Raw genomic sequence first — 26,956 nt, forward strand, 5'->3', positions numbered from 1 at the left:
TATGTCCAAAAATGATTTGACCCCAGCCTAAAAAAAGTACACACACACACACTAGCTAGGTTACTTGCCCCCCTCAGAGGTATCGTATAGTTATCGCCTTATTATTTTATTATTTGACTCATGTCTAGTCATCAATGTGGGCTAAATATCCTCCCATTTCCAACAGGATGAATGAATGTTGAGTATTACTATAAAGTGTAAATAATTAGCCTTGAGCTATTTGACCTTTTGTCAGATAATTATCTACATTGTAGGGATATTTATGTCCATCGCATTCATTCATATTGTGTGAACAGCGTAACATAAACCATCACTAGAAAACAATAGTTTGAAAGATAAGCAAACATGTTGGAGGGACGCCTCTCCTTAAATGATGAGGATAGCCTGCGGCTGGACTAAATATCCTCCTATTGATAGAACAAAAATAGCTTCATCCAAGTGCATTTCTCACCCGTGTGTATCATTTCCTTTCTAAAGACATAGCATGGAGGCTGCCAATAATTTCAGTTTTTCTGAAATATGTAATCAGAAAATAATGAAATCAACGTAAAATGTCCTCAAATCTGGGAAATAACTTTAGATGATCTCTTAAGATATCAGATTTTAGGTGGAGTTGTTCTGGGAATATTTGCTCATCATAATTAGCTTATCTTTACAGTCTCCTTAACAGTTTTAAATGTAGACTTTATTACAACACTGATAATCAAACTGGTTTCAGACGTCGGCAATTAGAATGACTCACTGCTTTTCAACATTCAAAGCAAACGTTTACACATACACACATTTTTGTACTTCTATCTTGTAAGGACCCTCATTGACATAATGCCTTCCCCTAGCCCCTTACCCTAACCTTAACCCTAACCTAAACCTAATTCTTACCTGAACCCTAAAACCAAGTCTTAACCCTCAAACAGGCCTTTGAAAAAGTGAGGACTGGCCAAAATGTCCTCACTTCGCCAAATGTCCTCACACTGTTGCTAAAATATGGTTTTGGTCCTCACTATATTGCATATACAAGTACACACACACACACACACACACACATGCACCACCCCTGATTTATTTCACCCTCACTCCCTTTTCCTCCCTTTTCTTATTTATCATTTCATACACGCAGACTAAATTAAACAGAAGGAGAGGTGGGTAATGGGAGCATTTGGCTCGCCTTTCTGTCACCACGGTGATACGAAGGTCCCACCTACAGGATGTGTCACCTCAAAGGAATGCTTCCCTCTCCCTTGTCCCCCCATCCTCACCCCCACCCCCCTCTCTCCCACACCCTGCCTAAGGTGACGATGGAATACACCTCCCCTGGGACATACAGTGAACGTGCCGAAACTCACAGCACATCCGAGTCATTCTGGCCGTTTCTGTCTCTTTGTATGTGTGCACGCCTGAACTGGTATGTTACTATTGTTTTCTGTTCTATATTAATCCTCTACAATATCTATTCTATTGTATTCTTTATTTCTACAGTGTCTATTTTATTCTATTTCTCTACCATGTCTACTGTATTATCTTCCATTATGTTCCATTTCTGTTCTATTTCATTTGTATTTCATGTGTATTTAATAAATAAAGTGATAAAGACACAAGCAAAGCTACAGTCAGGTCCATAATTATTTGGACAATGATACAGTTGTCATCATTTTGGCTCTGTACACCACCACAATGGGTTTTAAATGAAACAATGAATACCTGCTTAAAGTGCAGACTCTCAGCTTTCATTTAAGGCTTTTTTCAAAAATGTAGTATGAACCGTGTAGGAATGACAACCATTTCTTCACACAGTCCCCCGACTTTAAGGGCTCATAAGTATTTGGACAAACTAACATAATCATCAATTAAACAGTCAGTTTTAATACTTGGTTGCAAATCTCTTACAGTCAATGACTGCCTGAAGTGTTGGACACACAGACATCACCAGATGCTGGGTTTCTTCCCTGGTGATGCTCTGCCAGCCCTTTATTGCAGCCGTCTGCACTTCCTGCTTGTGTTTTGGGTGTTTTGCCCTCAGTTTTGGCTTCAGCAAGAGAAACGCATGCTCAATTGGATTCAGGTCAGATGATATGACTTGGCCATTGCAGAACATTCCACTTCTTTGCCTTAAAAATGTCTTTGGTTGCTTTTGCAATATGCTTCAGGTCAATGTCCATCTGCACTGTGAAGCATCGTCCAATGAGTTTTGAAGCATTTGGTTGAATCTGAGCAGATAATGGTGCCCCAAACACTTCAGCTTTCATCCTGCTGCTCTTGTAAGCAAGACAAGACTTCACTAGAATAAATACAGAGGGTTTATCACAAGATGCAAAAAACTGGTTAGCCTTAAAAATGGAAGGCCAGATTAGAGTTTGTCAAAAACCATCTAAAAAGCCTGTACAGTTGTGGAACAACATACTATGGACAGATAAAACAAATATCAACTACCAGAATGATGGGAAGACAAGAGAAGGAAGAAGGGAAGGAACTGCTCATGATCCAAAGCACACCACCTCATCAGTGAAGCATGGTGGAGGTACTGTTATGTCATGGCCATGTATGGCTGCTAGTGGAACTGGTTCTCTTGTATTTATTGATGATGTGACTGCTGACAAGAGCTGCAGGATGAAAGCTGAAGTGTTTGGGGCTACATCATCTGCTCAGATTCAACCAAATGCTTCAAAACTCATTGGACGATGCTTCACAGTGCAGTTGGACAATGACCTGAAGCATACTGCAAAAGCAACCAAAGACATTTTTAAGGCAAAGAAGTGGAATGTTCTGCAATGGCCAAGTCATATCATCTGACCTGAATCCAATTGAGCATGCGTTTCTCTTGCTGAAGCCAAAACTGAGGGCAAAACACCCAAAACACAAGCAGGAAGTGCAGACGGCTACAGTAAAGGGCTGGCAGAGCATCACCAGGGAAGAAACCCAGCATCTGGTGATGCCTATGTGTCCAACACTTCAGGCAGTCATTGACTGTAAAGGATTTGCAACCAAGTATTAAAACTGACTGTTTAATTGATGATTATGTTAGTTTGTCCAAATACTTATGAGCCCTTAAAGTTGGGGGACTGTGTGAAGAAATGGTTGTAATTCCTACACGGTTCATACTACATTTTTGAAAAAAGCCTTAAATGAAAGCTGAGAGTCTGCACTTTAAGCAGGTATTCATTGTTTCATTTAAAACCCATTGTGGTGGTGTACAGAGCCAAAATGACAACAACTGTATCATTGTCCAAATAATTATGGACCTGACTGTATATGTAAATACCATGTGAGACCCAATCTGTACGTTCATGCACACATGAACACACACAACAATGCATGGATATATATGAATGCACATACACACACCCTCACACATGCATATTACGTCAGCCAACAATGACACATTAGCACTTGTACAGTTCACATGTAGGTTGTTAACACACACACGCACATGTACACCCCACATTGCTGAGCCCATCACTCAGCCTCCTCTGTTGAAGGATTCTCAAACTGGGAGCAGCGGAAGAGGCGAGTTTCCTGCAGGACTAAAAATACTGGTGCCTCTGATCCTGCAGGACCGAGGAGAAGAGGAGAGGAGAGGAGCAGGAGTGAAAAAGGGATCGATGGAGGACTTACAAGTTGAATCTTTTCTGACATCGCCTTAAGAACCCGACCCCAGAGTTGCAGGTCAATCCCCTGGGAGCTGCTGTCCATAACCTGAGGCATCTGGGGATACAAAGTCACAAGATGCATCGGTCAAGTGAACAATATTCATGCAGTGTTTCAAAAAATGAGATGAATACAGATACAATGAGAGATTAAACACAATTGGCTCTTTGTTCTTTTGTATCAAAACCATCGCTGCTCTGTTTAAGTCATGTCCCGTGATGACTTTAGACAGATAAAGAGATTTATGTCTAACCAAACAACAACTCTTAAGTTCTGGAAACACCTAAAAGAAATGTTTGATACTCAGAGTTTAGCAAACTTTCTTTACGCAGAAAATACAACCGGTCTTTATTGTTTGTCATGCAATTTGTGTCTCCTCTGTATTAAGTGAGGAAAGTAACCAGCGTCAAACTAAAATTTCTCAATAAGGAAACATGCTTCCCCTAACCCTCCCTCAATGACTTCATCTTGAGAAACCATTAGCAGTAGGCGTTAGAAAAGGCCTGGTCAGGGCAAAGTGCTGAGGACTACGGAAACCCCGAATGCAAAGGCAAACACACACATGTGATATCCTTCCTCCCACATTCCTCGCACTTGCATTTCAATGAATGAAGGAAGGAGGGAGGCGGTGCAGGGGGGGAAAAAGAGAGAAAGCGAGGGAATAGGAAGGGAGGGTGTTGAGAGGTGGATGGGAGAAGGGAGTCAGGAGCGTAACATGTTGTTACAAGGCAGAGGTCAGTGTGGCAATGGGCTTTAAACTTAAGCTAATGAGTTAAACGCACAGATCTCCTCTAAGATGCTACTGTAGTATAAACGAAGGAGTACTGGACATGTATGCTTCGTATATGAGTCAAGTAATTTACATAGAAATTTTTTACTACAACCAAAAAAATCCTTGCATGGCTAATGTACTCAGTGTCAATTTGGTTGATGAAAACTGTGATGAAAAGTTTTTTACGATAAAGAGCTGAAAATAGATCTTGATAATAAAGACTATTGGACATTAAAGCCGACAACAGCCGTGCTTGCAATCATCTTCAAATGCTGCATGAGCAACAGGCTGCTAAACTCCAGTAAATAGTCTGCACCAGGATGTTTCGCTAGCCAGCAAAGACACTCACAGCTGAGCAGTGTCAGCTGTTGGTGCGAGTTGAGAGCTTTAATTCAGCCGTAAGTATTCAGACATGTGTGTCTAACTGTGGATGGTGGAGCTGTTGAATAGATTTGTGGAGTTTGTTAGTTACAGAGGTGGCTGTTAGCAGTTAGCTTTGCTTGTTTGCTGCTGAACAGCAGCGGCCGCAGAACTCCACTCAGTCCAGACTGTCTCTGGAAGGTTTATGGGTTGATTGCTGTTTGACAAGCAGGTAAGAGGCCCAGTTGTCTGTGAGAGTAGCTGTGCTGTAAGTAAACAGTCTAAACTCAGCAGAGGTTTCTCTAACAGAGATGAAAGTTTAGTTTGAATCACCAATTCTGTGAGACATGAGTTCAAACCTCCAGACTAACATGTTGCATAAGTTATTTTTCTGCATCTTAACAGTGAGATCAATAAGTCAGAGTTTACAATGAACCTGGGCACAAATCCTAGTTGACTCAGTTTAGTTATTTATGGTGTCAAAGTTTCTGACACCATAAATAGAGATGTTGAGCTTTTCAAGTGATGTAAGCGTGTGCTCATAAATCACCCCTTGAACCTGTCAAACACTGCTGGATAAATCCAAGTCTGTAAATGTGCAGAAATTATTGGTAGTTGTAGAAAAAAAATGTCTAAATGAAATTTTTATTCAACCTGTCACCTTGATTCTAATTTCTGATAGATGAATTAGTCTAACTGGATCAGTTTAAAGATGAAAAAACATATAGAAAACAAAATGACTAAAAGTAATGACTAAAATATTATACATTTTTATTGACTAAAATGTCATGAATTCATCGACTAAAACTACACAAACTATGAAGAATAAAAATGACTAAAATGTGACTAAAACTAATAAGCATCTTTGTCTCAAGATTAGGACTAAGACTCAACCTAAAATAGCTGTCACAATTAACACTGATTGTATCATATTGTGGTCATTTGTCCACCCTCTCTATATATTGTAAATAAACTATTTCTACTGTATGCACCAAAGATATTGAATACTATAACTGTTTTTCTTTAAAGGACGTAAAAACCTGTTTCCTTAATCTGCCTCTTACTTCGGCAGATATAATCCTACATGAACATGCAATTTTCTGCCACGGTTAGAACAGTTTGGAGTGGGTGGGTCTCATTTGCAAAAAAGTTATGTCACATATTTCTGTGTACTAATCAGAGTTAGCAACGTTTGAACTACCAGTCCAATCTGATCAAACCACACCAACATAATCCTGATGAACAGATGTATGGATTTATGCATGGATGGATATGTATTTGTTTTATTTAAATATAGAAAAGAAAAGATGACAATCTCAGACAAGGGTTTTTTGTTAGAGGTCACGTACCACATATGCAAAAAAAGGCACTAAATATGCTATATTACCAAAAACAGATGAGTAATAAACAACAAATAAGCTCTTAGTGTTGCAGTCAAGCTTTCTAGCAACCAGGTGTGCTGGCAGCTGAAGCCTTTAGACCGGCACATGCTGGTAATGTATTTATACGAGGTGACGCACCATCACGTCTTACAGAGTACCTCACAGGCTGTAGGCGGGGTTGAGCTAAGCCCATTAGAGAAACAGGCCAAGAGGGATAATGCCATGCCAGCACCCTGAGCCAGTCACCTGACACACTCAGGCTGAACCTGAACACATTTATAGAAGAAACTGGAGGGTGTCGGGGGAAAAGAGTTTAAATATAGTACTGGGTGTTGTTGTGTCTGTTTTCATTTAAGGTTTCTTTTATTTTCTTTATTGTTCTGTAAAATATACTGAGATACTTTTCAAAGCAGCTATATATAACAAATAAATAAACAAAAATGGCTTTTTCTTTCATTACAAAAAATGATGGTGACTAGCGATCCTGTCGTCTCATTGTTCCATGTACATACATGTGTAAACAGTATGAAACAGGACGCATCAGAGACTTCCAAGCCCCAACATGAAGCCAGTGACTGAGTGAACAGATCTGGCAGTGTCGCCTGAAAGCTAGAATCAGCCACTAGGCCTCACATGCAGTCCTGGCATCACCGACAGCTCTGCACGGAACAATGAGCCATGACATCACACCCCAATCACTACAAAAATTAACTATCCTGAGCACAAAGCAGCACCGGCACATTTTCAATCACAAGGAAGTACACAATCCAGAATGTTTGTATCAACCATACGACACTGTTTTGCTTCTATGTTGTTACTGTGGGGACAAACGTAGCTACAGGGACATCAACCATTGGTTTGGACTGCCGTTTCAAAGCCTTAAGTTTGGCATTTCAGCCATTGCCATCTTGTTATTTTGAACCAGAAGTGAGCATATTTGGATGGAGCTGTGGCACAGTGAGGGTAGATCTGACGCAAGAAAGCCTGTCACCCAAGATCTAAGCTTCTTGGCACTTCTGCTTTGGCATCATTTTTTTTAGCCCTGGAGGCTGCCGCTTCGTCAGAGTCGACAGAATTAACAGGCTGGTTGCACTGGACAGAACTCCTGTTTTGATACATGGATTCATACTGTTTCTAACCATCCATCTTCATTCTCCCTGCAAATATATCACAGTAATCATGAAGGGATGTGTGTCCCTGAAGGATAAGTCAGGTGATATTTCATATTTTCCGTGGTCAACACATCCCATTAAAAAGACCAAAATCTGTGAATCCAAAGCCAGACATACTGTTTGTTATTGCACTGTGCCATGGAGCTAAATTGTCCAAAAAATGATTAAAATGAATCAGTGAGCTACTGTTGCACTGGGTGACGTCTTCATTCATTACCATGTACACACACACTGTCCTACTGTCAGAAATTCTAGCTAGTGCACCAAATACGATTCAATTCGCAACTGAAAATAATCCTCTACATATGGCACTATTATACACCTGTATCATGTTTGCTAAAGACTACAGTGCCCAGCTGTTTTAGAAAATGAGCCTTTTCAAAAACTGAAACTATAAATTTGTTATGTGTTTTTAAAGATTGGCTTCTTCAATAAGGAACCAATGGCCTTGGAGCTGAGTGCATCAGACGGGGAAGTCAGAAAGTATTGAGAGACAGACGAACATATTAGTCCGTCTGATGAGACAGGGAGAGGGACATAATTTTTTCAATGAATACAGCCTTCACGGGATCTTTAAGTGGAAATAATAACTATCATGTCAACAAAGAAAGTTAAAACACGGGGGGAACGGATGGATGTTACATCAAATGCACTGAAGGTGATCAGAAACACAGGATAATATGGGAATATATAATGAATAATTGACATAATGCTGTCTTTTTTTAATTTGGCAGTGACATACTAACATTCAAAATATTTGTTCAAAGCACAACTCACCACTTTGAAGATTTTAAAGAAGTCCAGATTGGCATAGAGGACGTCCTCTATCCTCTGCAGCCTCTGCTGACTGAGGGCACACATGGCGTTGCGGACCCCGTGTAGACCCATGCGACTGGGGAAGATGATGAAGCGCTCCAGCAGGGCCTGGCTGCAAGCGATGTCTTTCAGCTGCAGGTCTGGTATGCCAAAGGCAAACTGGGGAATATGAAAAGGGGAAGGTGGAATGATGTGTTTATTGTGGGTATATGTCTCCAAGAATCATCAAATATCATTACAATGACCTCTTAATATGGATTTTAAAGCACAAGTAAAACGTGTAAGTTCTTCAACAGTGTTCTGAAAGAAGCCATTCCTCATTCCTCCAAACTGCACCTGTTCTAGTCGTATCTCTGCATTGATGAGCTGGTAGACTATGGACTCTGAGAGGCCGGCATCTCGCAAAAGGAAGGCCGTGAGAACCTCATCATCCTTCAGAATATCATCTATCTTCAGCCCACGGCCTGGATGGAACATCGAGAGCAGAGATAGTGAAAGGTTAGAACCACTAAAGACAATAATGACCCGACGTGCGTTGGACTACACAGAGGAAATGATTCACAGCACAACAGATTGGCAGGGATATTCAGGATGTTTCAGGGAAAGTCCAGCGAGCAAGAGGATGTGTGTTTATATCCCTGCCAAAAGGTCCACTTAATTTTGTTTGAAGTGATATTAAGAATCGACTTTTTATGTGCGCCTTTAGGCCTGTGCGTATGTATGACGACAATAATGTGAATAATACCAGGAAAAAGAGCTCTGACAGAGTAAAAGGAAAAAGAAGTTCATCCAGGTAATTCCTGCGTAGCTGTCACATGCTTTTAGAATATGGATAAGTGGCTACCAAAACCATAATAAAAATGTATTAAGTTTACATCCAGCAGCTGGAAATGCAACATCTACCATCTGAAATGAAAGTGAAAGATTACTGCCACAGTACACAAAATATTATAGAAAAAAAGTACGTAAAAATAAGGCACTGAAAGTCAAAGAATTTTTAAAATGAAAGAGAAAGAGAGATGATGCTATGACGAGCACAAGACATGAAACACAACCAGAAAGAGGATGTGCAGAAAACAAAAGCACAAAAACATAAAGATTAGAGTGTCACCAATGATTCCTGTCAGGTTAGGCCTTTGTAAGAAACTTAAAAGGAACAAACTTTTTAAAGGAAAAATGTTTTTTTCTCCTCTGATTGAGAGAAAAAAGACTTTTACTAACCATTTTACACTCAAGTAAAGTGCTGCTGTCTGAGTCGGTACATTTGAGCCTTACCTGACACCACAGATGGGTTGTTGCGTAATGTTTCCATGAAGTTTGAGAAGGACGATACATCGTGCCAAAGATGGCCGAGCTGCTGGACCTCCGTCTCATTGAGCAGAAGCTCCTGGACATCAACATAGAACCGTGCCAATCTAGAACAAGCCGACAAACACACTGAATTAGACAAATTTATTAACTATTCTAGACTACATAGACTGTTATATTGGGTTCCCCATTTTATACAGCCTTATCATATCATCTGTCATCAGCACTAGAGCAAAAATGATTTTGAATGTTTGATTTCATTATCTGATTTTGATTAAATTATTTCCATAACTAAGTAAATGGTGTTGAACAGTTCAATAAGTTAAACTTCAGTCAGACCACTTTAGTTAAAGAAAACTTTATTTCCATTTGCAGTATTATATTCGACGGTATGGCTCTGTTCTGGGGCCTCTCTGCCTTTCCTTGGGCCTACGCAGAAAGCCTTAAGGCAGAGAGAGCACACCTCTCTGCCCTTCTACGTGCACACGAGGAAAGCCTAAAGCTGAGAGCAAACCTCCCTGCCCTTCCATGCACCTACATGGAAAGCCTAAGGCAGGGAGAGCAGCAGCAAAGACCCCCCAGGAACAGAACAGAGCAGCATCAACGACAAACAGAAATGACATTGATAAGTCAGACACAGCATGAAAAGGAGGAGCTGGGGTGGAGGTGGGTTGCAAAGCAGCTTGCAGAGGAAGCAGCAACAGTAGGCAGGCCAGAGCAGTTTAACAGGGCGCCCTGAATGAGATTTACCTATTGGTTGCATAGAAAGGAATTATGTGATCTATCAGCTGCAATGTTCTGGTACTGTGGGGGTTTACAAGGTTAGACAGTGCTGTGATCAGGCTTACACTGAGTTGTTATAGTTGGAGACAACGCCTGGAGACTCTCCTCTGGTTGGATATCTGAAGCAGGGGTTGTTGACGTTGCAGAACATGCCCTGGATCCAGGGCAGAATCCCTGCTGAAGGCATGGCCTTGTTGGGGAAATGACCTGAAGGGACAGACAACACATTTGAGGACATGTGAGGGGTGGTGAAGTGAGTTTAGAAGAGATGTTTAAGGTTAACATGTGCTTTTCTCTCAATGACAAAAACTCAAGCACATTCACATTAGTATTGCCTCTTGATTTTTAAAAAGAGATGACTAAAATTGGTTAATGAAGGGTTTCGCTTACATTCATGTTGTTGGTACAGTGGATTAGCCTTCCTCAGCCAAACCAGACCAATGAATAACAACATGGGCCAGCATATCTCAACCAGGAAGCGGACCTGGACAGAATTAAAGTAGGGGTTATACACAAAGAACAATTGGGACACCTGTACAATCTACAGTACATCAGCCGTGGAAAGAATCCTTACAGTCTGAGGCTGATCATGTTTATCTTATGTTGGGACTTTATCAGAAAGGTGTTCAAAGCTGTAGTTTGCTGCGTTACTATATTGGATTGCATTATGCTGTGTAGTGTTCCTATGGTTTTGTCCGACCCCGGTCACATAAATGATATCACCTTCTGTCTCTTGCGGAGGGTCCAGTTCTTCCACAGTAACAGGCGGATTTGAGAGCCTGTCTTCATTGCTCCGCAGCTTTACCCCTGGAAGGGGTCATCAGACTGTGACAAACCTGCAGATACACAACTTTATCAGCGATGGAGCGTCTCATGGCAAAATTCAACAATCTACACGAGGCGGACACAGACAGACCCAGGATTATGGTTCTTGGGTCTGGTCTCTTTAGAAACTTTTAACAAACAACTGAAGATCCATCTTTTCAAAATGGCCTTTGTCTCACCATTAACTGTCTAGTGCTTGTTCCCTGGTATGTTTCTGTTTGAGGCCTCGGTAGCCTGCATTTGCTCTATGTTTTACTTTCCTTTTGTTGCTCTGTTTGTTATATTGCCGTTTGACTTTATAGATTGCATGTTTTATTGTTTGATTGCTTGATAATATTTTGTGAAGCACTTTATGAATTTCATTTCTGTGAAAGGTGCTATATCAAATAGAATTTATTATTATTATTTTATTATGATCTCGGGAACACTTGAATTTAGTTTGATTTTTGTGTTTGACTTGACTTTTGCATGATTTTTGAAAACATTTTAATATATATTTTTTACTGTGAAAACAATTGTTTTGTTTTCCTACTACTGTTGCTACAGATTGATACAGTGATCTATGGACAACTATTATTTCCCAGAGGTGGGACTAAGTCATTGTTTTGAAAACAACAAGTAAGTCTCAAGTCTTTACACTCAAGTACTAAATCCCAGGAAGTGCGTCAGGCTTTGAAGCCAATTTTCGTAGTGGCCAAACAGTGTAGTTACAGCTGCCGGGTCCATCACGTGATGCCCTGTGGCCTAAAACGACTTTTTCCCAAAAAAACGTACATTGTAAAAGAGATGTCTGTAAATCAGCGCATAGTCATCTTTGAGCATCGGACCTCCTCGTAAAATAACTTGCCTCACTACCAGGATTTGATTCATTCGGTACGATAACATTTGGAAAGTCCAGGAGAGCTGCATGATTCACTCATTTATCCCCATTCAGCACTAAAGCCAGCTTGACTGGCAGAAGTCTCTATTGGGCCTGCTCTATGGCCCACACTGTGCAGAAGACATAATTATGAAAATCACAAGTACATCTCAAGTCTTTACACTCAAGTACCAAGTCCCAAGCAAGACTGAGAAGTCCCAAATCAAGACAGGCAAGTCCCAAGTCCTAAACTTTAAGTTTTGATTCCTAAACAAGCCATAATGTTCTCTTCATCAAATGGAATTCCATTTTAATGACTGAGCTTTGACATATTAAATTTGCAAAGATTATACATATCATATTTATTTGTTAAACAAGTTTGTTGGAAGTTTTGGAAGTTGTTGCATCCCTGTTAGTAATTTCGACCCACATGCTTTGCATTCTGTGATTCATTTTCATTTTTCGATGACCACTACATAGTTTTTTGTACGCAAATAAATGTATCTTTGGTATCATTTTGTACAACTGGCGCTCGGTATCAGAATGTTAGTTCTTCAAGGTTTCTCCAAACTGATTGAATACTGCTGGATTGTTCAAACAAAGGGGGTCTGGACAGTTGAGTTTTCTGGGAATTAATTAATGTTTACTGATTCGGGAAATTAAGGGAAATTCATTGATTCGTGGCACACTTACTGATTGAGTTAAAAGTCTTTTTTGATTTTGTCAACTATAAAGTCATGAAATTTGATTGACTTGACTTGATTCTGACTCGAGTCCAAGGCATGTGTCTCGAGTTCACACCTGTTATTTTCCCCTCAGGGAAGGCATTGCTCTGGCTTTGGTTCTGACTCAAACAGACTGTACCTGGCCTTAGCATTAACTTGGATTTGCTACAGGTGGTCTTGAATACAACCTTGGACAAACCAACCTTTAAACTATATGTGTTGAAAAGCATACACTCAACTGAAGTGCTCCTCAGCAAAACACTACCTTATTTGTGTAGGCATGTATAACATTATCAAATTATTAAAAATGCAGACCACTCCTGTTATTATTTACATATAAACATGAGCTGAGATTGATAAATCCAATTTGTACCTGCTCTATCGCACACACTTGTTCCACATGACAAATTGATTTTAGAACTGAGTACTAAAAAAACCTCAAATGGCAATCACATACACACGTTATGTACAGAGAGCTCAGAGAATGTCGGACATGAAGAGTAATTTGTTCAGAGTGACATGTCCAATAGATTAGCACAGACTGGCAGGCTGAGGATGCAGGGACATAAATACTTGTCTAGAAAAACAAAGGGACCTGGACTGAGACGAAAACAGGAGAGTAAAGGCTATTATTATGTCTGACTTCTCTGAAATCACCTTATTACTCAAGCAGTAAATACACGACAGGACTTCCCTGCACAAGACTGACAGAAACGTGTGGAAATGTTTTGAAATTAAAAAAATACAGCTTGATTAGGTAAAGATACAAAAAGCCATTAAGGTAAAAACATCTTTAAAAGCATCCACCTGGATCCCTTATGTTTGACTATAGGCAACAGCAAAACAGTAATTAGCAACCACATACCTGTCAGCCCTTACACCTCATCACCACATCCTATTTTGCCAACAAAAGAAAAAAGCAGTCGATCCTTACCTCTTATGGAAAGATATAAAAGTCATACGACATCGAGAGAAACGGGTTCACAAACCAGCTGAAGTAGTGAGAAACATTAAGCAAGGTAGAAGAGCTCTGTGTGACTCCTATCTGCCCACTCTCTCTCCTCTGCCTGCAGGTCAGCAGCACTCTTAATCTGATTGCTCTAATCTCCCAGCTCAACATGGGCAGGCAGAAAAAAGACAACAGTCATCCATTTTGAGGCAGAATTAGGGGGATATCTGCTCAGGAGGAGAAGAAGGATACTGGTGGGGAGTAAGACTGCCCTGTGGTGGAGAAAGGTTACAGGTTTTATCACAAGACGAGACGAAATAATCGACAAAGTGTCCACGAGCAAGATTTACCTGCATGGTTATTGTCACTCAAGAACGTCTTTCAGCCAAACAACCGCAAAATTAATCAGAATTTTTTTATACTTCAGGACACAGAGACTGAGAGATTAGATTTTTTGGGTCACGCACAATCGTCTGAAATGACTCACTCCTCTGAGCAGCTCGACGAGGTGTAGCAGGTGACATGGGTAATTAGGTTTGGACAATTTGAAGCCTCGACAGTGGGACGCTAAAACCGCTTGGACCTGCTGTGAACTATGTGTACAACAGACACAGCTTACCCCAGTCCTGAGGTGAATTTGAAGCTTAGAGGGATATGTGTGGATTTTTAAGTGGGGTTGTGTGAGGTACTTATTAATAGTCAGTACAGTAGATGCTGGTCAGCATTCCCCAAGTCTGGAGAAACAGGTAGGAGTGCTGCCATTGAAGCTAGGAAATGCACTCCTGCAGATGGAAATGGATTTTAGCCACCTAAAATAATCAATATCAGTTCAAATGTGCACTCTATTTAGAACATGTTTTGATGGCTTTACCTTGCCATCAGACAGCCCTTTCCTACAGCGATCTGAAGCTGCTGTGCTCTCTTCAAAGCCACCAGACTCCTTTGACAAAAACAGTAATTTTACCCCGCAGAAAACCAGAGCTGCTGGTCTACCGCTGCCTCAATCGTTCGGTTTGTTTTCCTTATTCTGTGACTTTGGTGCTTAAAAGGGTTAGTTGGGATTCACCACAGTCACACAACAACACAAACAAACTAGCTGATGGAGGCATCGGTAGACCAACAGAGACTGGTGGCTTTGAAGAGAGCTTAACAGCTCTAGTTCCCGGTCGCAAACAACAAGGTAAAGGGATGGAAATATTCTAAATATAGTGTATACATAAAGTGATATTGATTTTTTTAGGTGGCCTCTTTGTTTTGCGTCACCCCCATCCACATCAATACATTGCTTAGCTTCTGTGGCGGTACTTCTGCCTGCTTCTCCAAACTGGGGGCATGCTGACCACCATTTACTGTAACACACTGAATATGAATAACCACACTTTAAAAATCTGAACTTCCCCTTTAACTATACACAAACCTGGTGGCTCGGGTACTTTGGCTAATACCATGTCACAGAACTCCAATGTGTCTTTCTCTGATTTGTTACATACAGCAAATTATAGCAAAGAATCAGACTTGATCCATGGTTGAAATAGACAATAGGATACAATGTCACAGGTAGTATAAATAATACATACAAAGTAAAGTTGTTTACAGGGTTGTGGGGGGAAACGTTACAGATACAACCCTGGTTCTCTGAGGCACTGAACAAACACTGGAGCAGAGCTCAGCTGATCAGCTGATAAGTCAATGGACAGATACTAAATTGATATTCCATTATTCAAGCAAGCAGATTCTGGCATGTGAGAATGTTTTACTCTGCAAATTCATTATTTTGGGGGTTGGGCTCAGACAAAAAAAGTAATTTCAAGATGTCTGTCTCTTTAGGCTCCAGGAAAATGTAATGGAGTGTCCCAATACTGTCTGGTATTTTACAGACCCAAAAAACAGACAGTTGATTGAGGAAATTCATAGATAATGACAATAATCAGCAGTGGCAGCCCTGTATCTGCCACAGCTCCACTGTCTCTTTCTCCACTTTGTCCAGTATCGCAAAACACAGCCAAGAATCTGATTGTATAACTGTTTGAAATACAAAACAGGCTGCAATTTAAAAACGGACAAGGGGATTTGTTCAGAAGAATGAAAAACATACGTAAGTAAACATATAATATAACCCTGGTTCTGTGAAAAGAAAAAAATGGAAGAGAAATAACTGTTTAAACTACATTTTTAATTTGCAGCAAGCACTGTTGCATGTCATTTTTCTTCTGTATAGTCACAATAATGCGATGAGACAAATTTACTGTGACAAACACAGAGTATGTATGAATGAATATAAAAAAACGTTAACAAATACATAAGGTTTACATACTGAGAAATGATGTACCAATCACAGGCGACAAAGGACAAATTTAAAAGGTAAAAATGTTGAACTCTTTAAAATGGAAAACCTTGAGTTAAAAATACTTCCATCCTTTTCTTGTGGCATTAAACACAAAATTAAGCATTTCTTTTAACATTAAAGGCAACACTAGAATTTGAACCTGTGTTAAGTGCATTGTGTGATTACAATAAAATATAATTTCATAACAAATCAAACATTGTACATGAACTTAAATTCAAACAATGAAAATGATAGACTTTAAATTCTTTACAGACAGATGTCACTTTGTGGTTGGCAAACTTTCTTTGACATTAAAATAAACAATGTATTTGTTATTTAAAAACATGACACCAAACATTCAATGTTGGCTTCACACTTAAGTGTATTTGCTTGTTTTGAATATTTGGGAGACCAACCACTGTCGACATTCTGAGACTGAGACATGTAAAATACAATATATTAGTACTTATAACACTTTCATGGTTTATTTTCACAGGCCTTAGTTTTCTCCCACTCTTAGCTTGTATGATAAAAAATGTTTTCCCCAGTATACACTATGGCACAGATACATTAATATTTACAGATATAATATCTTTTTTGGCGTCAGACAAAGTGGGCCTCTCTGTGTTCAAGCTCCTGCAGCCGCCGAGGTCGCAGTCTTTGGTAGACGGGTTTAGTCTCACTGGGGCTGAGGTCATCAGGGCTGCTAGGGGGCGGGGACTGTGGGGGCGAGAGGCTAGCAGAGGTCGAGACCCCGGGGTCAATGGCACTGTCAGTGGAGTCCTGTGACTGGAGCCGTGTCTGTGGGGGGCTTGTAAGGGCAGGGGACGTGGTGACTACCTGGGTAGGGTTGGTGGGGGCAAGGGATGAAGTAGTGGTGGTGGTGGCGGTGGTGGTGGTAACAGTTGTAGTCCAGTTTGAAAGCGTCCTTGCTCTGCTGTTTACGGAAACAGGGGGCTTGTAGAAAGTTCCAGGAGGCGGCTGCAGAGTTCTTGGTGCCCTGAGCGTTAGTGGAAGGTTTGGCAAGCTGCTAGACTCATTGACTGAGTTATCTGTGTCACTTTCCCTTTTAGAAGTCCAGCCCGGCTTTACTGACACAGTGTAGGGGCTGCTGGAGAACATGGTACTCACACTACTTGTGGTAGAGACCACAGAGGTCGTGGTCACTGCTGCGCTAACAGTGACAGGCATCGTTGCCTTAACAGGTTGTACTCCAGAGTTGGCAGACGGCAGGTTGGCCACAATCATAGCAGTCCTGGGTGTCACATCATAGTGCTTGTACTTCCTGTCCCATGTTCTCCTCTGCATTGTCTGTGTGTCAATGAAAGGAGTGATGTAGTAGGTGCTAACCCTTGATGAGCCACTTTGGCGAGCCTTTTCTGGCTCTGGTATCTCCTGTATAGTTTCAGAGACGGGGTCCCGCTCAGCAGAGCTTGCATCAACTTTAGCAGCAGTGTTACGGTAATTCCTCTCGCTGATCTGGGCGGGGGTGGGCAGGCGTTCCAGCGGCATGCTGATCGGCCGAGACACGTGTCTGGTGCGCTGGGTGCGTAGCTGGACCTTTGGAGCCACGGCAGTGGTGGAGGGAGCGGTAGTGCTGGGACGGCCAAACACTAAGGTTGACCTCTGGACGTCTCCTTCACTAGATGTCTGGATACCGTTGAGTCTGTCCATGGCTGACACCTCGGTTTTGTCGATCCCTGGCTGGACCTCCTGAACCTCATCCATGATGTGTGAGGATGGGATTACTGATGAGTATCTTTTGTACACTTTGGCAGTCTGGAGGGACATAATACACAAATAGATTACAATCTCTCTATTACATATTAATCTGTATTCACTTAAGTTAACTCTGCTTTAATAATGTAATTGTCATTATAAAGGTCCTCCACCCTGCAGTTCTTTGAACGCCTGCTTGAGGCTGGCTCTGTAAGCCAGTCTATCCCGTAGACCCCCATGTCAAAATGCCCAACTTTACAGCAGAAATAAACATGTCTACAGCCTCGTACAAAAAATGTTTTTGGTCTCTACAATTAGAAATTTGAATTGCATTACCCATACCATTAAATCCCCCCTCACCTCTTTGATGTCCATCAGGGAAGTGGAGTGTCTGCTGAGCCGCTGCATCTTCTCTTGAGGGGTGAGTTTGGGGGACGCCTGGCCACTTGTGGTGATGTCGGAGCCAGAAAGAAGTCGTACGTCAAAGACGGCTTGGAAGTGTCGCACCAGCAGCTCCACCATCAGGGCCTGGTACGGGTAGTCCACCAGGGAGGACAGGGAAACCTCAGCATCCGTCTGTCGTGGCTTGACCAGCGTGGGGCCAAAGATGATGCCCAGGTTACTCGCAGTCATCTTGTTCTCCTCTGCCTGCTCGGTCACTCTGTGGAAGTAAAGAGGGATGATGAGTTTAATTTATAAAAAGACATATGACGGGATTTGTTTAAATATTTTATCTGGGTGGCAGGGAACAGAGTAACAGATTGAAGAAGCTGCTAACGATCCAAAGCACTTTTCTGAAATGCAATCGTCTAAAAGTCTCTGCTATTACTCAAATACAATTAAGAACACCAAATGTTTGTTATTTCTATGCTAGGAAATGATCACATTGAAATATAAAGGACATAAGCATAGAGTATTTATCCTAAAAATACTGGTGCTGGTGTCAGATTTAACATCCAGACTGTGAACAGAGCATGAGTTTGATGTACGTTGTGATACTTCCCCTGTGCTATAGGGAAGTCTCTGTTTCCCTTTAAGTCTTATGAGGAAGTTTGTGCATCTGAGTATTTGTTCAGAGAACAACAGACAGAAATCCTGACTCTAGACGAGCACTGGGTGTTTGTTTCGAGCCCTTACCTGTTGAGGTGTGCTATGAGGAAGCGCAGAGTCCTGTAGTTGGCTGTCGGCAGCTGGCGGAGAAGGTCTCTGATCTTGAAAATGACTCTGTTGAGGTGGACGCTCGGCCCGCTTTTCTCTCCCGTTGGGGGGCTCTGAGGTTTGTCTGCCTCCTCCACAATCACTCTCTGGCACTCTTTGGCCAGGCCGATGATGTCATTGTAGTATCGATAGAGGATTAACGGCTCTGGTAACTGTACACAGAAGGCAAGCGGTAATGTGTTGTGTGTTCTTAGCAGTGGAAACTGTTGTGTACTAGTGTATACTGAAGAGAAGGTTATTTAAAATAAGTACAAATAAAACAGTCAAAGCTAACAGCTCAACAATGAGATCCCTTTTAACTGTTCAGTGAGATTTTAAGACGCACCTGTCTCAGGTAGAGTTTGAGGACATTGCTGATGTCGTGAGGTGAGAGGTCAGACAGTTCGACCAAGTCCTTCCCGTTTTCAAACGCCTGGCAGAGCTTCTCAACACGTGATTTGGCACCATTCACACGATAAATCCCCTGTGAGGAATAAACAGATATATTATATATTATAACAGACAATCATGACATATCCATGTGAAATGATAAAACACCTCCAACGTGCAAAGCTTGAAAAAGCACCACAATCCAAAACACCACGGCTATGTACAAGGAGAACTAAGTGTACCTTGATATTGAGGGCTCGACTCTCAATCTCAGAAGTGCACTTCTTGATGATAAAAGGGATACCATCTGGGCTGTTCTTTGCTGCTTGGGCAAAGTCGATACCGAACAGGTGCAGTCTGCCTTGTAGCTTTTTATGGCCACACTGGATAGCAAGCGTCTCTAGACACTTCTTATGGCAGGCCAGAGAGCACTGGCAGAGGAAAGGAGACAGAGACATTTAAATAAAGAAATATAAAGCGGCTGATTCATTAGTACTTAATACAGTTTTTACAAATAAAACAACTGTTGTCCTTATGTCTTTACTTTACAATATTTTTCATCTCAAAATAGAAGTCAGCGGCCAATTGGCAACACAGTGGCTACATCTGCTACATTAACCATTGCTAATACATACTACGTTAAATGATTATTTGTGATTGCTGCAATGTATAAGAATCATGAGCTGCTATAAAATTAAACTGTACTGTACCTCCTCACACTCGGCTCCATGGAAAACCACCAGGCTATCACACTCTCTGCACTTAGACGGGGCTCGTAGTTTTCTCAGCTTATGCGTTTGAGCAGCTTTGGACATCTGAGCGTTTCGGAAGGGACCCGGAGAACTGGCCGTCTCTGTCACCATCTCAGCCAGACCTGAAAATCAGAGCTGCTGATTAGGGAACTTAGTAGACAGGTGACTTCATGCTGACTTCCTGTTAGTGCAGTTGGAAAAATAACTCTTATTGATGAAACACCACAACAGAAATGGTAGCTTGAAGTAGTTTTATTTTCTGGTTATAAACACTTTAATGTATGGCTCAATTCAGAAAATTCACAAGTGTGGGACAAGTCAAAACAGAAAAGATTAAATTGAGATGTGATTATTTTAGGACAAAATAAACAGAACCGTCACGGCCACTTAACCAAATGATGAAATAACAGAAAACCTCTGGGCATACAAAATTAGCTGAAGCCATATTCTGCTTTAAAAATACACAGAGCTGATATTTTATGCATACTTGTGCTCCTTTATCATGTGTGCCATTAAAAGTCAATTCACAAGAATATTTTCAAAAGATTAGGTTGAATAGAAGAGCCGGTCTGCTGCTTCAAATCTCGACGAGAAAATAAGCACATACGCTGACGGGGAGAGCTCTGCATACATACAGGAAGTGTAAGCTGAGGCCATACGCCAAAACTAACATGACCCCAATCTGTGCGGCTCTGTCGAGTGTAAAAACATTTCATGTAAGCGAAACCCACGCACAGTCAGGCCCATGAAAAAGCACTATATGAGCTGTGCAGTCACCTCTCACTACTTCTCCCTCCCCTCACTGTCACATAAGTGAACACACATTGGCTGTGTCACTGCAGATATAAGCCCAAAATTGCACATTAGCATGCATTTGCCTGGGGATAAGGGGAGGCATGAAACATGAGTCAGAACACACACACACACACGTGCCTTACCATTATCTGAGGGCGATGGTGGCTCTCTTTCATCCAGGTCATCAGCGGAAGACATCGTCCCAGTGGAGGGAGTCCTCGGCAGCCGTCGTTTAAAGTCACCTGCACATGTAGATAAAAGTCAACAATGTTCACTGACTGATTGTAAAGTACAGTTTTACAATACATTGGCACAAGCTCAGTATCCCAGTGCAGCACAGAGAACAGATTCACTCTGCATGTCTTCATTTACTGTTACATGTCATAGCTTTGCACAGTGTGGCGAGCAGTTTCAGCTGTAGAAGGAAGTGCATCAACCAGAGATGAGTAGTGCGTGGGTCTGCTGTGCAACGAGGAACTGAAAAGATTGTAATTATAAAAACAAACATCATGACAGCTTCATTCTCCTTTTAGGTTTGTTCTGATGTGGATACAGAACTCAAGCTATTTTTATCTTCTCACCATCTTTATCGTCTCACTTACAATATGTTTTATCTTTTAAGTGAGATGGTTTGAGTGGTTTTCTGTCTTGATCTTATCTCTTATCTCTTATCTCATACCCATGTGCAAATACCCCAAGCTCTTTTACAGATTCAAAAACTTTCAAAGTAAATTCCTCTCACCTGGACTGGCGGTGGGGGAGTCCATGGACCTTGACTCGCTGCTGCCTCCCGCACTCTCCGAGTCGCTGCACATCCCGCCCTGGCTCCCCTGACTACTGGAAGCCCAGGCTCGTAGCGTGGCCTGGCCTCTGAGCGCTGCAAGAAAACACACAAACCACCAGTTACACACACACAGAATAACAACAAGGAAATACAGCGAAATGACAGCTTCCCGTTAAGCGATATTCTTAGTGCCAGTTTCAGTTATTTTCAGAGGGAAGTGGTTACTAAGATATTCTAGACTTATGACAAGTAAGCAGCACACAACTGTTATGATTTTAGTCCTGAGAACATTTCCATGACTCAGAACGCGGGGCCAGTCCCTGAAAGGATCATGTGTAAAAATAAAGGCGGGATTGCAGGTTTGATCTGACCCAGTTTCGGCTGTCCATCACGCAGCGACAATTATTTTAGGCTTGGGGATCACTCAGCTTCTAAAATGTGCTAGTTTAATCCATAACTGACAGACTTTACACCTAAATGTGTCATAATGTGACTCCTACTGCAAAAGTAAGTATCACATGTGATGTTCTCTGAAGTCTGCTGGCAGTCATAGCGCCTCTAAACACAAAGCCCATCATTGTGCGGCTTGTGATCATCCCTTGTGTTCACATTAATCACTGAATGAGCACCTTGTATGTCCGTGCTGCTGTTAGACCTCCGCTCGCCTATCTTTGCAGGCCGGTGTAGGAGATTGTCCGCTTCGTCTCCGCTCAGCACGTCGCAGGAGGTGATGGATGCCTGCGACAGGTTGCCATGGGAGGAATGAGTGCTGCCCACTGACCTTTTGTTGAACACAAACCTGGGGAAATAAACAAGTCAGCATTTGAGGTTAGGAGTGATTAACTTAGCAGTGAGAAAGATTTCTATTGTCCCAAAAGCTCAGTGTTATTATATTACACGGTGTGTATCTGTGGGGATTTGACAAGATCGGTGATCAACACCAGTAACTAAATTATAACTTCTCCGGGCACTGAGATTTTTGGCTTTCATTTTCTGGCATGTAATCTGTTTTGCCAACACCCACCACCTGTGTTATGAACAAACAAGCATGACACATTTCTATCTGATATGCCAACTTTGTATCTGACAGCTGTGTTATCAAGAGTGCTTCAGTGTATTATGTTACCTCTTCACGACACACCTGTAGGATTCCTGCAGTATTAGCTAGCCAATTCATTTCAAAGGACATATGTTTCTGTCTATTACAGGCTAACTAAAGCTGTTCTGTGGACCCCTAGAGGTTTTTATAATCCACTAGTTGCTAACAGATGTTGATAAAAGAACTTAAAAGAACTTCCAGACTTAGAAGCTGCACTATAGGCAGGCAGTCAGACTGAAAGCGAAGATCAGGAACAGAAACTGAAATATGCCCAGCCGACACACCACTGCTACATGTAATGTCATTCAACACATCAGTGGCTTCACAATAATGGAAGTACAAATTTGATTTAAATTTACATTTAAGCCACAAAGATATGTGTCAATCAATGTCAACACTTTTGATTTACACTCCACTCTACCTAAGAGAGCTACAATAACATCATTAATCTAACTGTTTGCTCGCTACTAAGAAAGTGAAGTATTGCTTATTTTGTTAGCGGTAATGAGTGTGTGTGTGCGTGGGAAGCTGGTTCTGACACTGCTTTAACAATTTAAGCAGAGTCTTAGGGACAGCTCTAACCCAGAGCCAAACTCTCACGCTCACAATCTCCCCTGCTGCATTCAGCCTGCGCCACAGATATTTCCTGAGGAAGGGCAACAAATTCAACACGCATTCTGTCTCTCCTCGATTCTCTCTCTCTCTCTCTCTCCCGCTTCCTCTGACTCTGACTCAGTGTTACCTCTGCTGAAAGGAGAACTGGGCTATGAACAACTTCTAAATGAGCAGGAGTCACTTGGAGGGATTTTGAAATACTCAAATCTAAAACTGAAGTTTGATCCAAAATAACTTTTTTCATCGTGAAATTATGACCTCAGCTGGACTCATTTAACAATGTCTCATGATATGGCCACATGTGCAACAGTGTGCCTTGTGATGACTGCGTTTAAACTACAATAAACCTTAATGAAGGAGTAAGCAGAATTCATGAGGTAACTGCTGAAAAGCTGAGGAGATTAAGTCTGATTTCCTGTTTTTGCAGAATATACTAAAGCCAACCTTGTCATTTATAGTCAAGCAGTTTCATCACCATCATTGTCACCATCGCCATTTTCAAAGTCTTAGTATGCCTCCACAGTTCTTGGTACCTGGTATTGTCAGAGGAGATGGAGTCTAAGTGCACGCGCTCTCTGGGCAGATTTTTGGGCAGGTTCCGGACAAACTCGGCGTAACATTCACCCGGTTCGTACAACTTGGCGCTCTCAGTCAGGGCCTGGTAGTGGGCAGGGAGGGACACTATCTGCTGCTGCTGCATCTGAAACCAGTTCACTGTCACCTGAGGAATGACATGACAAGTTAAGTGAGTGATTTACTCACTGAGAGAATGAATGAAAGATTAGGTTAGTGACTAATCTCTATTCTACCCCTCCAATATGTGCAAAATAACCATTTAAACCAGAAAATCTACAAACATTGGGGAAATAAACAAGATTGAGAACTTGACCAAGCATCCAGTACAGTAATCTGTAATGCAGTAAGCAATCTGTCAAGTTCTGAAAGTATTTCTGAAATCTGTTTTTAACACTCAGTTTGGTAGACCTTATTAGATTGAGCTTAGACAAGAAGCACAACACAGGGTAGTTATTATGTAAATTCAAATTCAATATAGGAGACTTTGAGCTACAAAGACAAAAAAATAGCATTTGTGCTTCTTAATTGATTCTAAATTTAACAAACCATTAAAAACATGAATGTAGTGTTGTTGTTAGTGTTAGTCCTTGTATTAAGATATCATTCAGTGAAACTGAAATTCAAGTTTTAATCTTGTGTTTCAATTTTGGGTTGTGGGGCTACTAAAGCCCTGTTTCCACCAAGTAGTATAGTAAGGTACAGAAAGGTACAGTTCAGTTCCGTACGCTTTTTGTTTTTTACCCATTTCAACAGCGAAAAGTTGTGGATGGTACCAATGGAACCGTTCCGTACCATCCCCATTTCTGGTCCCCCCTCGGTTGGGGTACCTAGCACACAGATCTGGTACTAAAAGGTGGAGCTGTGAACACTGCAGTCTGCTGATAGTGGACAGCACTCTTGCTCAGGGCTGAGTTGTGGCTGGTTTTTTGAGGCTCATGTAACCACTGTTCATACCGTGGAAAGTTTTAAATATATTAGTAAACCTATAAAACAAAAGGTTATCTTGCTGCCTCTTGCAGCAGCTGGAGTCAGACAAAAAATAACGAATGAATTTGCTGGGCCGACTGCCGGCAGCTTTCAAGGTGGAACGTTAACTTGTTGAATCCATCAGCACACCTTAAATTTCACTGTGACAACTCTGACCATTCCATTAGTTTTTATTGTCTCTCTTGAATCACATGCACTCTTAGTAATGAGTCGATCTTCAAGCTTTTATAAATATATATTAATTATTTTGTGAACTGCATATATCCCAATCTTTACTCAGAGAGAAAAAAAAGCATTGGGGAGCGTTGTTCCTGTGGGCTCCAGCAACACTAAATCCCTGAGCCTGCCTTAGAAGGACTAAATGCACAAACCTGCTATTTTTAAATATCCCATGACGAGAGACTCTCACTGCAGCCTGTTTTATTTTGTTCTGAAAATGTTCAACCTTGTTCTGTGGATGATAAATGAGGTGCAGACTGATGAAGGAGGATATACAATGATTGCTGGACGGAGCAGAGTGACAACAACCCCGCCCACATGAAAGAGTACTGTTTGCGGTGGAAATGCTAAACCAACCTAGGGTCTAGGTACCATGTCTGAAGGGTTACTTTTTGGTACCATACTGAAAGTAAAATTAATGCATTTACAATTTATCATGCATTTGCACCTACAAGATATTTGTATAAACAAACTAAATGTTACTGAACAATCCAGTCTCCTCTCTCAGATCATTGGCTTGTTAGCTGACACTAATATCATGTACTGCCCACTCACAGCTTTGAGTGTGAGGTCACACTGGAAGACCATCTCTCGGATTTGTGTGAGGATGGTGCTCTTGGCGTTGGCCAGATCCATCCGCCTGACGCCTGCGTCAGCCATACAGCTCTGGTACTGGTCCTGTGCCTCCTCCGCCTGATCACAACAATGGACACAGAGAACAGTGTTAGGACGTGGAGAAAACGCTGAATTGCTAAGTACACTGAGCGTGCAGGAATTCAACTGCAATGCACGGCTGCAAAGACCAAGTTTGACAGCTAATTATTTCCCCCTATCTTTTCCCTCTCATACCTTCTGCAGAGCCTCCTCCTCTAGCTTCCTCTTCTTCTCCAGCTGTTTGTTACCAGCATTAGACTGCTCCTCCTGGGAGCGGTTGGTAGATGAGTGGGCTTTCTGGTACTCCTCTCTCCTCTGGGCCTTCAGCACTCGTGCCTTACGCAAGGTTGCGTCTGCGTCTTGCTGCCAAAACCACACAAACTAACCACGTAAACCCATGTGACGCTGGTGTGCAACAGTTGTCATATATTATAACCAGGCACATCTTTGAGGTTGATTAACTTTGCATGTGAAGTGACAGTAAAATTTGTGAAGAGCCAAGGCATTGAGAAATAGTACAATTATTAAACAAACACTGCTGAAAGAACAAAACAGACTTTCATTTCTCGTTACCATCCAAAGGCCTATTCTTACATATCACTAATGATGCAAATTTAGAATTGATTTTGTACTTTTGCTGAATTGTTTTCCATCAGTTTAGCTGCACTGACATTTACGCATCTGACAATTTCCTGGCTGGCTGACCACATTGTAGCATTTAATGTGAAATGCTGCTTTCACAGGTCACAATGCTATCATGCTAATAGTGTGTAACTTACAGTGTGTGTGGAAAAAAGGGACTCATTACATACCATTTTCTTTTGCTCCCTCTGCCACTGCTCCTTGATGTCTTTCCTCAACTTGTCAAGTTCATTCTTACGGGCCAGAAGAGGCTGAGAGGAGATGGAAGGTCAACAATTACACTGAGGTGCACAATTTCAAGAGGAGTTTTTCTGAATATTCTCAAAAGCTTCACACTAAAGATAAGGACGTTAACTTTATCAGAGGCGCTTGCTTCCTGATCAGCGAGTGCTGTCACAGAATATTACTGTTGTCGACTGAGGGATTACAGAAAGGCTTTCTGATTTGAACTGCTATGGAAATGACAAGACCCAAAAGGGCCCAGGGATAGTGTGTTAACAAGAAAGACACAAAAAAATAAACAAAATCAACAAACTACTGACTTGAATGTGGCTTTTTAGTGACATAAAATTGTGCCCGTTACTTTAAAGGTATACTACGCAGGAGTT

General features: G+C 41.5%; 2 protein-coding genes across 5 annotated transcripts in view; both read right to left on the reverse strand.

The window, feature by feature from the left end:
- The window catches only part of LOC117272330 (retinal-specific phospholipid-transporting ATPase ABCA4-like), a 60,377-nt gene extending 46,661 nt beyond the window's left edge, over positions 1 to 13,716 (reverse strand). For both annotated transcript variants that reach the window (XM_033651196.2, XM_033651195.2), the window contains exons 1-8: positions 13,579 to 13,716; positions 10,959 to 11,071; positions 10,626 to 10,719; positions 10,301 to 10,442; positions 9,420 to 9,559; positions 8,481 to 8,608; positions 8,106 to 8,303; positions 3,610 to 3,699 (exon numbers count right to left, since the gene is read on the reverse strand). In XM_033651196.2, the coding sequence (XP_033507087.2) occupies positions 3,610 to 3,699; positions 8,106 to 8,303; positions 8,481 to 8,608; positions 9,420 to 9,559; positions 10,301 to 10,442; positions 10,626 to 10,719; positions 10,959 to 11,024 (858 nt within the window). In that variant the 5' untranslated portion in view covers positions 11,025 to 11,071; positions 13,579 to 13,716. The remainder of the gene's footprint in view (positions 1 to 3,609; positions 3,700 to 8,105; positions 8,304 to 8,480; positions 8,609 to 9,419; positions 9,560 to 10,300; positions 10,443 to 10,625; positions 10,720 to 10,958; positions 11,072 to 13,578) is intronic.
- Positions 13,717 to 15,745: 2,029 nt separating this feature from the next.
- The window catches only part of LOC117272335 (rho GTPase-activating protein 29-like), a 34,831-nt gene continuing 23,620 nt past the window's right edge, over positions 15,746 to 26,956 (reverse strand). For all 3 annotated transcript variants that reach the window (XM_033651201.2, XM_033651203.2, XM_078173091.1), the window contains 13 exons: positions 26,519 to 26,599; positions 25,902 to 26,069; positions 25,608 to 25,745; positions 23,804 to 23,991; positions 22,186 to 22,355; positions 21,515 to 21,649; positions 20,916 to 21,014; positions 19,936 to 20,099; positions 19,468 to 19,656; positions 19,182 to 19,319; positions 18,776 to 19,008; positions 17,999 to 18,299; positions 15,746 to 17,698 (listed from right to left, as the gene is read on the reverse strand). In XM_033651201.2, the coding sequence (XP_033507092.2) occupies positions 16,523 to 17,698; positions 17,999 to 18,299; positions 18,776 to 19,008; positions 19,182 to 19,319; positions 19,468 to 19,656; positions 19,936 to 20,099; positions 20,916 to 21,014; positions 21,515 to 21,649; positions 22,186 to 22,355; positions 23,804 to 23,991; positions 25,608 to 25,745; positions 25,902 to 26,069; positions 26,519 to 26,599 (3,180 nt within the window). In that variant the 3' untranslated portion in view covers positions 15,746 to 16,522. The remainder of the gene's footprint in view (positions 17,699 to 17,998; positions 18,300 to 18,775; positions 19,009 to 19,181; positions 19,320 to 19,467; positions 19,657 to 19,935; positions 20,100 to 20,915; positions 21,015 to 21,514; positions 21,650 to 22,185; positions 22,356 to 23,803; positions 23,992 to 25,607; positions 25,746 to 25,901; positions 26,070 to 26,518; positions 26,600 to 26,956) is intronic.

Source organism: Epinephelus lanceolatus, chromosome 12 (genome assembly GCF_041903045.1).
Source record: "Epinephelus lanceolatus isolate andai-2023 chromosome 12, ASM4190304v1, whole genome shotgun sequence".
NCBI lineage: Eukaryota > Metazoa > Chordata > Actinopteri > Perciformes > Serranidae > Epinephelus > Epinephelus lanceolatus.